The sequence below is a fragment of the Notolepis coatsorum genome (assembly GCF_963971535.1).
Source record: "Notolepis coatsorum genome assembly, chromosome: 15".
Lineage (NCBI taxonomy): Eukaryota > Metazoa > Chordata > Actinopteri > Aulopiformes > Paralepididae > Notolepis > Notolepis coatsorum.
In genome coordinates, this window is record NC_140179.1 from 12,229,456 (window position 1) to 12,244,024 (window position 14,569).

The 14,569-nt window shown below is 44.9% G+C and overlaps 1 protein-coding gene across 2 annotated transcripts in view; it reads right to left on the minus strand.

The window, feature by feature from the left end:
• Window positions 1–14,569, minus strand: part of pgm3 (phosphoglucomutase 3) — a 77,989-nt gene that overhangs the window by 23,600 nt on the left and 39,820 nt on the right. For both annotated transcript variants that reach the window (XR_014620553.1, XM_084330359.1), the window contains exon 10: window positions 4,963–5,082. Coding sequence is in view for 1 of the 2 variants with exons in the window: in XM_084330359.1 (XP_084186485.1) it covers window positions 4,963–5,082 (120 nt within the window). In the remaining variant the exon portion in view is untranslated. The remainder of the gene's footprint in view (window positions 1–4,962; window positions 5,083–14,569) is intronic.

Here is a 14,569-nt window from a genome sequence, read left to right on the forward strand (position 1 = left end):
TTCAAATTGCGTTTCAAATTGCCACTCTTCACAAGAGCTACCGTTTCTTGGCACATTGTGCTGGTTGGAGGGAGGATGAACGCATATTTTTCAGTCCATTCACCTTTGAATTGCAGCGATTTTCACTGTTGACTTTTATTTTACTGGCCATCTTTGAACATGCCATATTTTTCTACTAGCTGCCTGCTGGCAAAACTATGCTACTAGCTACAGTACCTGCAGATTAGACTACTGTAGATGCGTTGTCAACTCTCGCTCTGACTCCGACCCGTTGAAAGAGACAACATGCATTCCGTGAAGACCCGCCCTACTCTGCCTCTGATTCGCAGACTGTGGGTGGGGGGGGGGGGGGGGGATGGTGACGGGACGCTGAATATGATTGGACCAAAGCAGTAGACAGACACAGACAGTTGGAGCAGTGCAGCCGGACAGGAGCTTGCAGAGGAGATAGGGGAGAATTTCGAGGATACCTGCTATACGCACTAATGACAGGATATATTTCCTTCCACTTGGTATCACTCCGGAATCACGTTTAAACCACTAACGTTGCTGCCATGAGCCTGCGCTATGGTAGCCTACAAGTGATAAAATAAATAAAACGCCCAACTCGCGCAACGGGTCGGCAAAAGGTTGCTCGCGGGCCGCACTAACACTAAACTTTGATGTCAAGTAGGGGGCCGCAAAATATCATCCTGCGGGCCGCAAATGGCCCGCGGGCCGCGAGTTTGAGACCCCTGGTCTAAAGTATAAGTATATTTTTATCGTTTTCTGCAGCTTTCTCCAGAACGTGATTTATAGCCCCAAATGCATTATATTGATGATCAAATACAGTTTGATAGCAATCTGCGCGAGATAAAAAATTTCAAATGGACGTGCTTCTAGAAGTTACTACTTATCATCTGATGTTGACCGGATGGGGGGGGGGGTCGTTTATAATTCCGTGGCCAATGTTAGATGATTCATCTAGTGTGGGTGATATGATCATTAGAGCAGTTAGTATCGAACACGTTAAACAATAATGCTGAATCTTACCGTAGCTTCCTCATAGCGTTGGGCGATGAGCGTGGAACAGAAATATTCCTATTATGGGATGTAGAAATATGCGATCCATTTCCAGGTTGTATAATAGTATATACGTCCAAATCATGTTGTTTATCGAGTTATTGGTAACGGATTGCTATCCGTTGTGTCTAGCTCGAGTCCTGGGACTATTACCGAGTGATCGGACCGAATTGAAATGAGCACCAGCTTCCATTTCCTGTTTCCGCTCTGGGCGATCCGCCGATCGGCCACCAGATGGCGCTCTTGAACCGTTGGAGAGTTGAGAGGGGATCAAGAGTAGATCTCAAGTCTCCGGGGGAGAAATATGATTTCGATCACAGATTTTTGAAATATTGATATCAAAGACGTGGTACGGCGTCTTTGGCAGAATGAGCATGGCGGGGAAAGACGTCCTACGGCGTTTTTGGTGACCATAGTGTTAAAGGGGAACTATTTTACTATTTCTTTCACTATTTGGGCACTTTTACACAATTCCTGTGAGTCTATGGAACACCTCTGTAATATATATATTTTTTTTATTCATTGTTTTGTATTTCTAATCAAGTCCTCAAAAACAGCATTTTTCTACCTCAAGATCTTAAGCCGTTTTGAGCCTGGGCTCCTAAACCACTGCGGAGCGTCGTCTTCGCCTGAACATTAACATGCAGCAGTGACTATATGACATCACATATAGGCACATTTTCAAACGACTCAGTTCAGTGAGGGTGAATATTGTGAGAGGAGAATTGGAAGAATGCGCCAATATGAGAATTTTGAGACATAGATCATATTAATATAAGTTCACATAGCTAGGAAACAATGCTAAACACTCAAAAAGGCCATTTATAAGATAGTTCCCCTTTAATAAAGAATAAAATAATGAAAGATACAAATTGTAAATTTCATTTGGATAGTGTGACTATAAGTAATGTAGAACATATGTTAAGTAGCACTAAAAACAAACCACCAGGTGTTGACGATCTGGACGGGAAACTTCTGAAATTGGTCCCTGATTTAATTGCCCCTGCTATTTGTCATATTATAAATCAATCCTTTAGTGAATGTTTGTATCCGCAACAGTGGAAAACTGCCAAAGTAATACCACTGCCAAAAAATTTGAAATTGACATTCTCAGGATCTAATAGTCGTCCCATAAGTTTACTGCCAGTTTTAAGTAAACTGATGGAAAGAATAGTAAGTGAACAGATTAAATGCTACTTTTCTTTGAACACATTAACCACTGATTTTCAACATGCATATCGTGAAGGACATTCAACAGCGACTGCTTTAACCCAAATGACGGATGATTGGCTGAAAGAGATAGATAAAAAGAAAATGGTTGGCGCTATAAAACAACATTTTCAACCAAAGAAATTGACATTCCCTAATAGATAGTGTGTACGTAAATGAAAATGTATGTGTCTGATATTTTTATCTTGTATTATGAATTTGATTAGGGTTTTTATTGTTGTTTTAATTGTCTGTATGACATGTAAATGTTGTGAGTGTATAAGGGTTTTTATTGTTGTTTTAATGGTCTGTATGTCATGTAAATGGTATGAGTGTATAAGGGTTTTTATTGTTGTTTTAATTGTCTGTATGACATGTAAATGTTGTGAGTGTATACGTCTGTAACTGTATTTTATGTGTTATGGACCCCAGGAAGAATAGCCCCAGCACTGCTGTGGCTAATGGGGATCCAAATAAACTTAAACTTAAACTTATCTTGCTTGATTTTACTGCAGCATTCGACATCATAGATCACAAATTCGTACTTAAAAAACTTGAATGTTACGGTTTCTCCTTATCTGCATTATCTTGGATTCAAACTTATTTAGCAAACCGGAAACTAAGTTTTTTTTAATGGGAGTTACTCAGAAGTTAAAACGGTAAGGTGTGGAGTACCCCAAGGAAGTTGCCTTGGGCCTTCGCTCTACACCATATTTACAAATGACATGCCTCTTGTCCTAAATAAGTCCTATATTTCTATGTATGCGGATGATTCAACGATTTACACATCAGCCTCAACAGCCAATGAATTAAAAACGGTCCTAAGGCATAAAAGAAAATATTGTTTGGTTCCTGTTGGTTGTCAGTTAAGGCCATGGGTAGGTAGGGAATTTAATTTATTTTTTCCCACGGCGACTATGGATAGGGAATTTCTTTATTTAATTAAAATGTTCACGACAACATGGATGCATGTACTCTGCCAGCATGTTTAATATCCATAATACTAAAGGTTTGACTAAGATTTTTATGAAATGTTATTGTAAATGTTTTTATTTTATTTAATTTTTTTCTAACTCAGAAAATAAATTGGGTCGCACCTAAATCGGCAGGGTCGGTCAGCAACCTGAACCAAACCATTTTTTCTTTTAGGCCTAAAGGCAGAGTTGCAATCAGTGATGGAATGGATAAAGAATAACAAACTAGTTCTAAACATATCAAAGACAAGTAGCATCATTTTCGGTTCAAACCATACTTTAAGAACGAACCCAGTCTTGAAACTTTTGATAAGTGATGTGGTAATTAATCAAGTCCAGGAGACTAAACTCCTAGGAGTAACATTAGATAGTAAATTGTCATGGTCACACCATATAACAATATAGTAGTGAAAATGGGAAGAGGGATTTCTGTTGTTAAAAGATGTGCTCATTTGTTACCACTAAATTCTATCAAACGGGTAATTCAAGCTCTGGTTTTGTCAAATCTTGACTATTGTCGTGCAGTATGGTCGAATGTAATGACTAATAAACAGAAAAATTTGCAAATGGTACAAAACAAAACAGCGCGTATAGCGCTTCGCTGTGAGTACAGAACTAATGTTGCAGCGATGCACAGTTGTTTAACTTAGTTACTCGTCAAACATAAGTTACTCTACTCACTCCTTGTATTCACTAGGAATATTCTTGTTACAAAAATACCCTCAATTTTATATAACAATTTATCTATAAGTCTTGACAGACACAACCATTCCACCAGACATGCTTCTGCACAAGGTTTTACACTTCCAAAAGTGAGGTTGAATGCAATGAATGGTATGCAGGAATGGAACTCTCTTCCCAGACATGTTAAGCAGGAGAATAGTAAATGTCGTTTCAAAATCGTGGTAAAACAACATTTTCAACCAAAGAAATTGACATTCCCTAATAGATAGTGTGTACGTAAATGAAAATGTATGTGTCTGATAAAGAGATAGGTATATACGTAGATGAAAAGGTATGTGTCTGATAGGAATATATTATTAAAAGATTGTATAATTGGCTGATATGAACATAGATAATGTATGTAAAAGCTAAATAGTATAGTATGCTGTATTGTATTATGAATTAATTATGAGTAGATATTATTGTATCGTATTATGAATTCATTAGGCGTATATATTGTTGTATTGTATTATGAATTTGATTAGGAGTTTTTATTGTTGTTTTAATTGTCTGTATGACATGTGAATGTTGTGAGTGTATAAAGTCTGTAACTGTATTTTACGTGTTATGGACCCCAGGAAGAATAGCCCCAGCACTGCTATGGCTAATGGGGATCCAAATAAACTTAAACTTAGTAGGGCTGAGCCCAAACGTTCGAACCTTCGTTCGTTACGTTGGCATTCAAATTCTAAATAAACATCTAAATCAAATTTTTAATTAAGTTTTTTATTTGTTTATGTGTCTATTCATTCTGTTTAAACCAATGGGGGTTTTCTTCACAGTTGCAGATAAAGATTAGGCTACACTAATATTATAGTATTAAAAAAACCTGATGAGTTATATTCATTAAAGAAAGTTGATTTAATAAAAAATAAAAAAGACTGATTTAATCAGATGAATTACTTTATTCAAATTGAGGTTAGAAAAACCCTGACAAAGTTTGAATCCCAAAAACAGGCTCCGGGGACAACCTTGGTGTGTGTGGGTAGTGTACCTGGTTAATCAGGTCGATGGTGTTCTGCAACAGCAGGGCAGCGCTCTTCCTCTCAACGTTGGAGTTGGGATCCTCAGCAAGCTGCCTGATCTTATCCTCTGCTGCCTTGCTGAAGAGCACCTAGTCACAGCACCACAGCACAGACACAATGAGTGGGTTCAGATGCACACAGTAATATTCAGATGGGTTACTCTCATAATATAATATCATATAATCTCACCGGTATAACAGATAAACTCACCGGCAAGCCTATCTCACAGTAACAGTTTTATGGGTATTAATAATTAATTCAAGAACCACAAAATGCATGGGACTAAACATAAATAACAATATCAGATGCATAAATAGAATGTCAGACAAATAACAAACAAGCAGTGTGGTGTGAAATTAAAACACCAGTTCAGTAAGTCATTCAAACTTTATCTTTACTAATATATATATATGACTGTGACGGCACCACACATGTGAACAGTAACAATGCAATTAAACTGAAGTCAAATCAGAGCAAAAAAAGCTGAATCTGCTTCAAGAAGATGCGCTACATTAGGTATATAAGGAATTACAACAAGACATTTATTAACTAAATAAAAAATACAATTAGGCTTTTAACCCTCTAAAGCCGGGTGCAACACTAGACATGTTTTGTAAAACATTAAATATCTTTGGATTTGTTTGTGATAAAGACTTGCTTTATTGTATCGGAATCGATTGTCATCTAAAAATTGTGTGCATCTCTCAGAGAATGCGCGGATGTAAAGCATAGAATCTTGAAATATCTAGATTGGTTGTTTTCCCTGGACTGCATCTAATCCGCTGTATCTATCCATTTATCATATATCTATGTGTCACTATAGCCCAGTGCTTCTCAAACTTTTTCTGTCAGGCCCCCCTTTGGCGGACCAAAATATTTTGGCCCCCCCCCGCACCCCAACAAAATAGTCATGAAATGGGCCATGTCTAAATTTATTGAAATAACACTAACACCTTCCCTCGCGAGAGCCACCTTGCCTCGCTGTGAAACAGCACTGCAGAATGGTCAGCTCCCATCTCCTCACACAGCGCAGAGAACAGGCGCGCTTTCAGGGGTCGGGTTTTGATGAAATTTACCACGTTTATAACTTGTCAAAAGCTCATGGCTAAGCGGTATTGACGCTGGCGCCTCTGTGAATTTACAGTGCGTCCATTGCACGTTTGGCGAGACCCCCTTGATGAGACCCCCTCCTTTTCCCTGCCATGGCCTGCGCACCGTCAGAGCAAAAGCCCACACAGTTCTCCCATTTCAGTCCATGTTCTGTCAGGTAACTGTCAATAATTTTGAAAAGCTCATCAGCTGTCGCTGTTTTTGACATATTTGCAAAACAGCAGATCTTCACTCAGTGACTGGGAATTTACAAAGCAAACATAGGAAATAAGCAAACAGTCTTTATTGCTGTCAGTCTTTGACAAGGCAACACGCATGTCATCCTCAAGGCTCAACTTGGCCCTATATTTTGTTTTCAGAGCCATCATGGATGAAAAGCCAGCTTCACACAGATATGTGGTGCTGAATGGTATCAACACCTTAACTGCTGCATCATGAGATACTTGGTACTCAGCACCACACTCTGAAACTAGCTCTCCAGGTGGTATCAGATGAGATTTCAATGAGTTCTTCCAAGAGTTTGGATGGAGATGTGTCAGGAAGCTTTGTCTCAATGTTGTCTGTAAAGTTTTTTTTTTATCCAGAGTAACTTGGTGATCCTTTTCTGTGTTTTATTAAATAATGATTTTCAGATTTTGAGAAATGGTCAAACGTATCCAAATATGGCAACAGATAGCACTTTAGTAATAATTTTCTGTAATCCAAAAAAAATAAAAATCTCCAAGGCCCCCCATGTCATGCAGGGCGCGCCCCACACTTTGAGAAACACTGCATTACACAAACTAAAAACCGATATTCAGATTCAGATTCAGACAACTTTATTGATCCCGCGTGGGGCAATTCATATTTGCAGCTTCACCAACAAGCAACAAAGACAAACAAACAACAAAACATCTCAACGACAGCACGGCAAATAAAAAGAGAAACACTCCATGCGATACACAATCCAGCAGTAAAAGTAAAAACAGACAACCAAGTGCAAAAGGCTACTTAAAATGACTACCGTCTGTGTATTGTCTGAATTACTAGAAGAAAGAAATGCACCACCTGTGGCTGATAGTAATTTATACATTTCTTAGGATTTATTTTGGTCTAATAAATGTTTAAGGTTCTTAGATGGATCCCCTGCTGCCTCCTCCTCCTCTTCCTCCTCCTCCCCCTACTCTTCCTCCTCCTCCTCTTCCTCCTCCTGCTCTTAAACATCCTGCTCCTCCTCTTCCTCCTCCTCCTCCTCCTACTCTTCCTCATCTTCCTCCTCCTCCTAATCCTCCTCTTCCTCCTCCTCCTTGAGCTCCTAATCCTCCTCTTCCTCCTCCCCCTCCTAATCCTCTTCCTAATCCTCCTCTTCCTCCTCCTCCTCATCTTCCTCCTCCTAATCCTCATCTTCCTCCTCCTCCTGCTCCTAATCCTCCTCCTCTTCCTCATATTCCTCCTCATCCTCCTCCTGCTCCTCCTGCTCCTAATCATCTTCCTCCTCCTCCTCCTCCTGCTCCTGTTCCTCCTAATCATCCTCCTCCTCCTGCTCCTCCTCCTTCTCCTCCTAATCATTATCCTCCTGCTCCTCCTCCTGCTCCTCCTCCTCGGGGAGCAGCGTACTGGCTCATGTTAAATGGCAGGCCATGCATTATGCAGCAGCTTAGGTAACTGCGCTTGATCTTCATGTCCTCGGCTACAGTCCACTTGTCGCTGCTCTGGTCGTAGCGCTCCACGTTGGAGATGGTGCTGAAGTCATTAAAGCCTCCGACCACGAAGAGCAGGTCGTCCAGCACCGCGATGCCAAAGCAGCTGCGGGGGGTGAGCATGGCAGGCAGGGCACTCCAGGAGTCAGTCAAGGGGCTGTAGGCCTCCGCGCTACGCAGGTAGTTTCCACGGTTCCACCCTCCCACCTGAGGACAGGACACATGAGAGGAATGTTTTAGTGTGTGGTTAAGGCAGGCAGACACTCATTTAGGGAAATGAGGGCATCACAGAAGCATTGAAAGTCAAATGATACATATCTATAAAATATCTAGTATAAAGCATTTGTCTGTGTGCACCTACCGCATATACTTGTCCTCTGTACGCAGCGACTCCCACTCCGCAACGCCTGTCGCTCATGGGGGCGATCAGAGTCCACTGGTTAGTCTCTGGGCTGTAGCACTCAGCTGTGAGCAGACACCCCGCCCAGTTGAAGCCACCACAGATGTAAACCTGTAATAAGAAAGAATATTCTAATTTAGTTTATATATTCCATTTGATTTCATTCTACTTTAATTGTCTGTTAATGTTGATGCACCAAAGGACCCAGACATCTTTTGTATGTGCAAGCTTACTTGGCAATAAAGACATTTATGATTTCTGATCTAACGTTCCTTGTGTTCATCTAGCACCCTGTGTCCCTCAGTTCCACCCACCTTGCCCTGGAGGGCTGCTGCCCCGGCGCGGCTCCTGTGCTCCAGCATGGGTGAGATCACTGTCCACTGGTTGGTTTCAGGCTCGTAGCGCTCGGCGGTGTTCAGTACCGCGCCTCTGACCCACCCTCCCATGGCGTAGATACAGCCTCCCAACGTGACCACGCTGATGTAACAGCGGCATGAGTGCATGGAAGCCGCCTGCAGCCAGCTGCGAGTGACAGGGTTGAACCTTCTCACACTGCTGAGAGCCTTTTTTCTGTCCTCGAAGCCACCGACACAGTAGACCAGACCATGGAGATAAGCGGTGCCGTGGCACCACCGGGGACTCTCCCCCTCAACGCTCACGTCCATCCATCCGCCGGCTCGGATATCGTAAGCCTCCATGGTCATGCTGCCATAATGATTAGACTGACTCCGGCCTCCGATGGCCAATAGGACCTCCTGGGGCAGGCGTGGACGCATCAGGGGGTTTGGGAGCCTGTCGGAGCCAGGGGGGTTCAGGACTCTGAGGATGAGGGGCCTGCAGTCGTGGCTGTCCCTCACCACAGGGTTGTTCTGGACGTTGTTCAGCAAGTAGTCAGGCCTCATCAAGCCCATGCGAACCTGGGAAGAGACAAGCAGACAGCGGGTACAACTTAGACATCGGTTGTAGACGGTTTCTGTTGCTAGGGAACAGTTTGGACCCAAATGTTTGAGAACCACTGTACTAGAGAACCTAGTGTTGTTTTAATGTAATGTCTTGTAGTCCTGGTAGTACTGCGCATCTTTCCGCAGCTTCCTCTCTAGGCTGTTGAGCCGATGGATGGCACAGATCTTATTATCCGGTAACTTAGGCTTTTCCTTCTTGAATGGCAGCGGCATTTCATAATGACCGTTGCTCTTTAGCTTGATGCCTTCTTCAGTTCCGACATGAACCGTAGATCCTCTTGAGATATAGGGTTGGCCTCTGCCGCTCTTTCCGAGAAGTCGGCCTCCAGCCTCTTTAGTACGTCTGTAGGTAGCACAACTTCTTTGATCTGGGTTCTATTGACATAGTGCACTTCCCTGGTGAGCCCTGCCGAGGCCGGTAACCCTGGCCTCACTTGCTTTACCAGGACGTGGCGACTGATTCCGATGGTATCTCCATAGTGGAGCCCCGGGTTTCCATATCCCACCACGCTCCAGCCTAAGTTTGTTTGCACTGCAAACGGCTGGTGGTCCTCCCCCGCCACTGTGACTAGTGGCCGGAGGGCTTGAGGGCAGTTGTAGCCAATTAGCAGGCCAACATCACAGCGTTGTTCCGGGGCGATATTCTCTGCTAGATGTGCCAGATGAACCCATGCCTTCGCTGTCCCTGGGGTGGGAATATGGCCTCTGTTTGCCGGGATAAAGTCTCTTGAGTAAGTCACTGGCAGCGGAATTAGCTTGGTTGACTGGAATCCTCTTACTTGTAGGCCAGTTAGTTTCCAACAGGGCACGACTGTGTTTCTGGAAGCCAGTGTCGAGAGCTGTAACTGCACTGTTTCGCCCTTGATGTTGAGAGTCTTTGCTGTCTTCTCGAGGATAAAGGTGGTGTCACTTTGATTATCGAGGAGTGCATACACCAGGACTTCCCGGCTGGGCTCCGCTTTAGCTGACACCCACACTGGAACTATTGTGGAGGTATGCGTGCCCCCATGCTTCTGGATGACTCTAAATGACGTTGCCTGGTGTGGCGGCGTATTTGTACCTTTGTTTAGGTACTTAGCCCGGTTCCTTGCGTCCGACCTTTCCTCCGTGGTGTGGTCCGCATGCAGGCACGTCATATGTCTTCCATCACAGATCTCGCAGTTGGGTCTATCTCTACAGTCCCTGGCGGTATGGCCGGACTTCAGACACTCGAAGCACAACTGCCTTTCGCGAGCAAACGTGTTCCGTTCAACCATGCTCTTCTGCTTAAACTTTTGGACACTCTTGTAGGCTATGGCCGCTCGTCGCACAAAGGACGCAGCGTGTGGCGCCGGCTGTCTCATGGGCGCTAGCTGTTAAGACCCTTGCTCCAGGCTCCCTGCGTCTTGCGCCCGGGTCCCTCATACCGTCCCGTGGGTTCAGGGCATGAAGCGATGTTACTGGGTTGCAAGCGATTTTGGCTTCACGTGTGAGGAACTTGACAAACTGGCTGAAGCTCGGGAACGTGTGCGTTGCGTCGTCTATGTCTACGACTTTCCTATTCCATCTTGCCGTCACCCCGTCTGGGAGTTTAGAGAGTATTTTCTGGTTCTCGCGGCAATCATTAAGTATGTCCAGCTCTTTGATCCGAGGCATGGCAGCCTCACAGCTGCGCAAAAAGTCGGCGAGTTCTTGAAGTTCAACACTACCGTTGGCGCTTATCTTGGGCCAAGCATCAAGCTTCGCTCTGAATGAATTGGCAAGCAGGAATGGATTTCCATATCTCTCCGCTAAGAGTTGCCATGCTGCATTATAGGCGTCCTGTGCCTTGCACGCAGTAGCTCTCTATGGCCGTCCTGGCAGTTCCCCTCACGTACTCGCGTAGATGGTATAACTTCTCTGCGGGGGATATGCTCTTCCTGTCCACCAGCGTCAGAAAGGACGCCTTCCAGGCGTGGTAGGTTAGTGGGTCGCCATTGAACCCTGCGGGTACAGGTATAGGCATACGACTGGCATTGATGGCTTCGGTGAGCCCTCTGACGAGAGCTGCTGTGCTGTATTCGGCTCTGTCGTCGTGCCTTCCTTGTGCTACCGCTGGCTGTGGCGGTAGCTGGCTTGTGCATGGGTCTGCCTGCGCTGGCGCCTGGTGCCCTTCTGGCCCTGCTGGTGTTGCAGCTAGCTGTTGAGGTGGCTGTCTTGGGGCTGCCTGCGGTGGCGGTCTTGGGGCTGCCTGCGGTGGCTGTCTTGGGGCTGCCTGCGGCGGTGCTGGAGACTGGCCTTCCTCTTTCACCCTAACGCCTATGAAACGCCCGTCGGGCCACTCCCGTCCGTATACAGCTGGGTAGTCACCTTGGCTGGCTGCTTGAGCTGCACGTAGCTTCTGCAGGGCTTCCATTAGTGTTCCTTCTCTGCGTTTAGCCTCTAGCCTTCCTTGTCTTTCCACGGTTTCAGCGGCCTGCTGCACCTTTCTTCCCGCGGTTTCGGCCCTTCGTTTGGCCTTTCTTTCCGCGTTGTCGGCCGCCACTTGTGCCCTTGCATCTTCGGCTACCAGTTTCCGCATTGCTTCACTGTGCTCCTCTTGCTCTCGCAGGCCGTCTACGAAGGCTTGTATAGACCCCACGTCAGCGGCGGCGGAGTTACTGTGGCGAGAGCTGATGCCTGTCTTGCCTGAGGCTTTAGCGGCAGATGCGGCGGAGTTACTGTGGCGAGAGCTGATGCCTGTCTTGCCTGAGGCTACCGACGCGCTCTCGAGACAGTCTGCTTCTTCCAGCCCGTCTGCTTCTTCCAGCCCGTCTGCTTCTTCCAGCCCGTCTGCTTCTTCCAGCCGGCCCTGTATGGGCGCTGTTGCCTCAAACAGTCTCCTTGCGAGTTCCGCTGTCTGCAGCGGTCGGTGGTTTGCCGTGCGTTCTCTGCCGGCACTTATGCCCTTCCACTCCTCAAAGGCCGCCCCCAGCTTCTTGTTGGCGATGCCAATTGTAGTGACGTGTTGCATTACAATTATTTCCCATGTTCACGGCAGACCGCGGGGTAGAGAGATTATAGCAGAGCCAACTACACCAGTGTTTACAGCAGTCCCAAGTAGCGTTATATGAAAATGATTGTAACAAACTTTTGTTCGAAACGTATCGTCTGTGTTGAAGAGTGTTGTGATTGACTGATGTCTTGTCGCATTCCTGACCTGACGCTGAGAGTAAACATGTAGCTGCAGCTAAACTAAACTCATGTGTTGTCAAGTTATTGTTATAAGGAACCCAGTCCAGACTGCATCCCCTTAACAATTGTTTGTATTGAGCCGTATTGTATTGTACCCATTCTGCAATGTGTTAAATAACGTTTACATCCATTTCATATCGGTAACCGTACCACATTACGTTAGCATTTAAGCTATATACTATACATGGATATAGCCATTCACATTAGCATGTAGCTAACAACACCGGCGGTCTTTTGTGAGACTAAACTATCCGCTCTTGGTGGTAAATTGTGTTGCTGATGGTTTTGTTTCATCAACAAAATGAGAGGCAGAACACAGTGAATGTATCCGTTTGTTTATTGCAATTTCTTTCTTTGCTGAAAATAATATGTTCCGTTGGCAAAATGATCCAGTCCAGCTGTGCTTCTAAACAGGAAGTTTACTTCTTCTTCTTCAGTGAATTAATGGCAGATCGCGACCCAACAGGAAGTTTAGTGAGCGTACAGCCTTTTCTGATTGGTTGAAATGGCCTTCATGTCTGAACAACATCGCCGCCTACTGTTTTGGCATTGTACTAAATGTATCGGTTACTGGGTTCCCAGCTCTGCCGTGAGTACGCAGTTATACACGGTTGTTCACATGTGTTCACCGTGTGGACGGAGTTTTATTTTTTCAAACTTCGGTCATATTAAATCCAAACCCTCGTGTGGACAGGGCCTGAGGGTCGTGGAGAAGTGAAGGAACGAACCTTATAGTGTCTCTCTATTTATACACTATGGCCGGGGTCTACAATGACATCACAGCTATGACATCACAATGTTCCAGAGCGTTCTAGCCTGTTCTAACCGGTCCTACTATGACATCACCGCTATGACATCACAATGTTCCAGAACGTTCTAGTCTGTTCTAACCGGTCCTACTATGACATCACACTGCAGTTTAAGCGGAATTACACTATGACACAGCTGCAGTTACACACAGTAATACAATTGGTTACCTTGGGAAGCAGCAAAGGGATGTGTGTTTTACGCTCCTCACGGGAGTGGTCGATCCAACGGAGGACAGCCTCGAACACCGTCTCCTCGCTCTTCACGTTCAGATCATCCCTCTCGATGATGTCCACCATTTGCTGCAGGGACAGCTCCACAAACTCCTGTGCGACGTGCAACATCTCCTCAAAGTGGCACACGATGAAGAGATGGGCCTTGCGCCTCAGGTCAGGGCAGTTGTAGATGTCCGCCAACCTCCAGATGACGACACAATTTTCCAGAGACAGCAGGCCTTCTAGGAAGTCAGAGCACGCTCCTACTATTCCAGTGACGCGAAGCTGGTCTGCAGCCACCAGAAGCTCTTCCACGTTCTCTGCTGTCACCAGCACAAAGCGTGTGTAGGAGTACTCTATGATGAGCTGCATCATACCCGGGGACACCCCAGGGATAGTGTAGACGAGTTGCTCTGACTCGCTCCAGCGAGTGAAGAGGGCTCTGTGGGACGCAGAGTATAGATATATCTGATGAGTAAACAGTAAGCAACATTCTGTCCTGTGTAGTAATATATGTTCACTGTAGAAGTATAGGGTCTTAGCACAGTAGAAGTATAGTATCTTTTTACAGTAGAAGTACAGTATATTATCTGTTTACAGTAGAAAAGTACAGTATAGTATCTGTTTACAATAGAAGTACAGTATAGTATCTGTTTACAGTAGAAGTGCAGTATAGTATATTTTTACAGTAGAAGTATAGTATCTGTTTACAGTATAAGTACAGTATATTATCTGTTTACAGTAGAAGTGCAGTATAGTATATTTTTACAGTATAGTATATGTTTACAGTAAAAGTACAGTATGGTATCTGTTTACTAACCAAGCTAACCTGAACCAAACTAACCTAAAACCAAGCTAAGCTGAACCAAGCTAACCTGAACCAAGCTAAACTTACCTGAAATAGTCACTGCAGTCACACAGGAGGGCCTTGTGGGCATTCAACTCAGTGCTGTTGACTTTAATAACCACATCACAGAGCCTTCCCTCCAGACGCAGCTCATTAAGGATTGTACAGGACATTGTTTCCTTTTCCATGTGGTGATTTTAAAATGGTATTAAAATGGTAGGGGAGACAGTGGCACAGGAGGTAGAGCAGTCGTCTGGCAATCTGGAGGTTCCCGGTTCGATTCCAGCTCCTCCCGGGCAGCGTGTCGATGTGTCCTTGAGCAAGACACTTAACCCCTAATTGCTCCCGATGAGCAGGTTGGCAC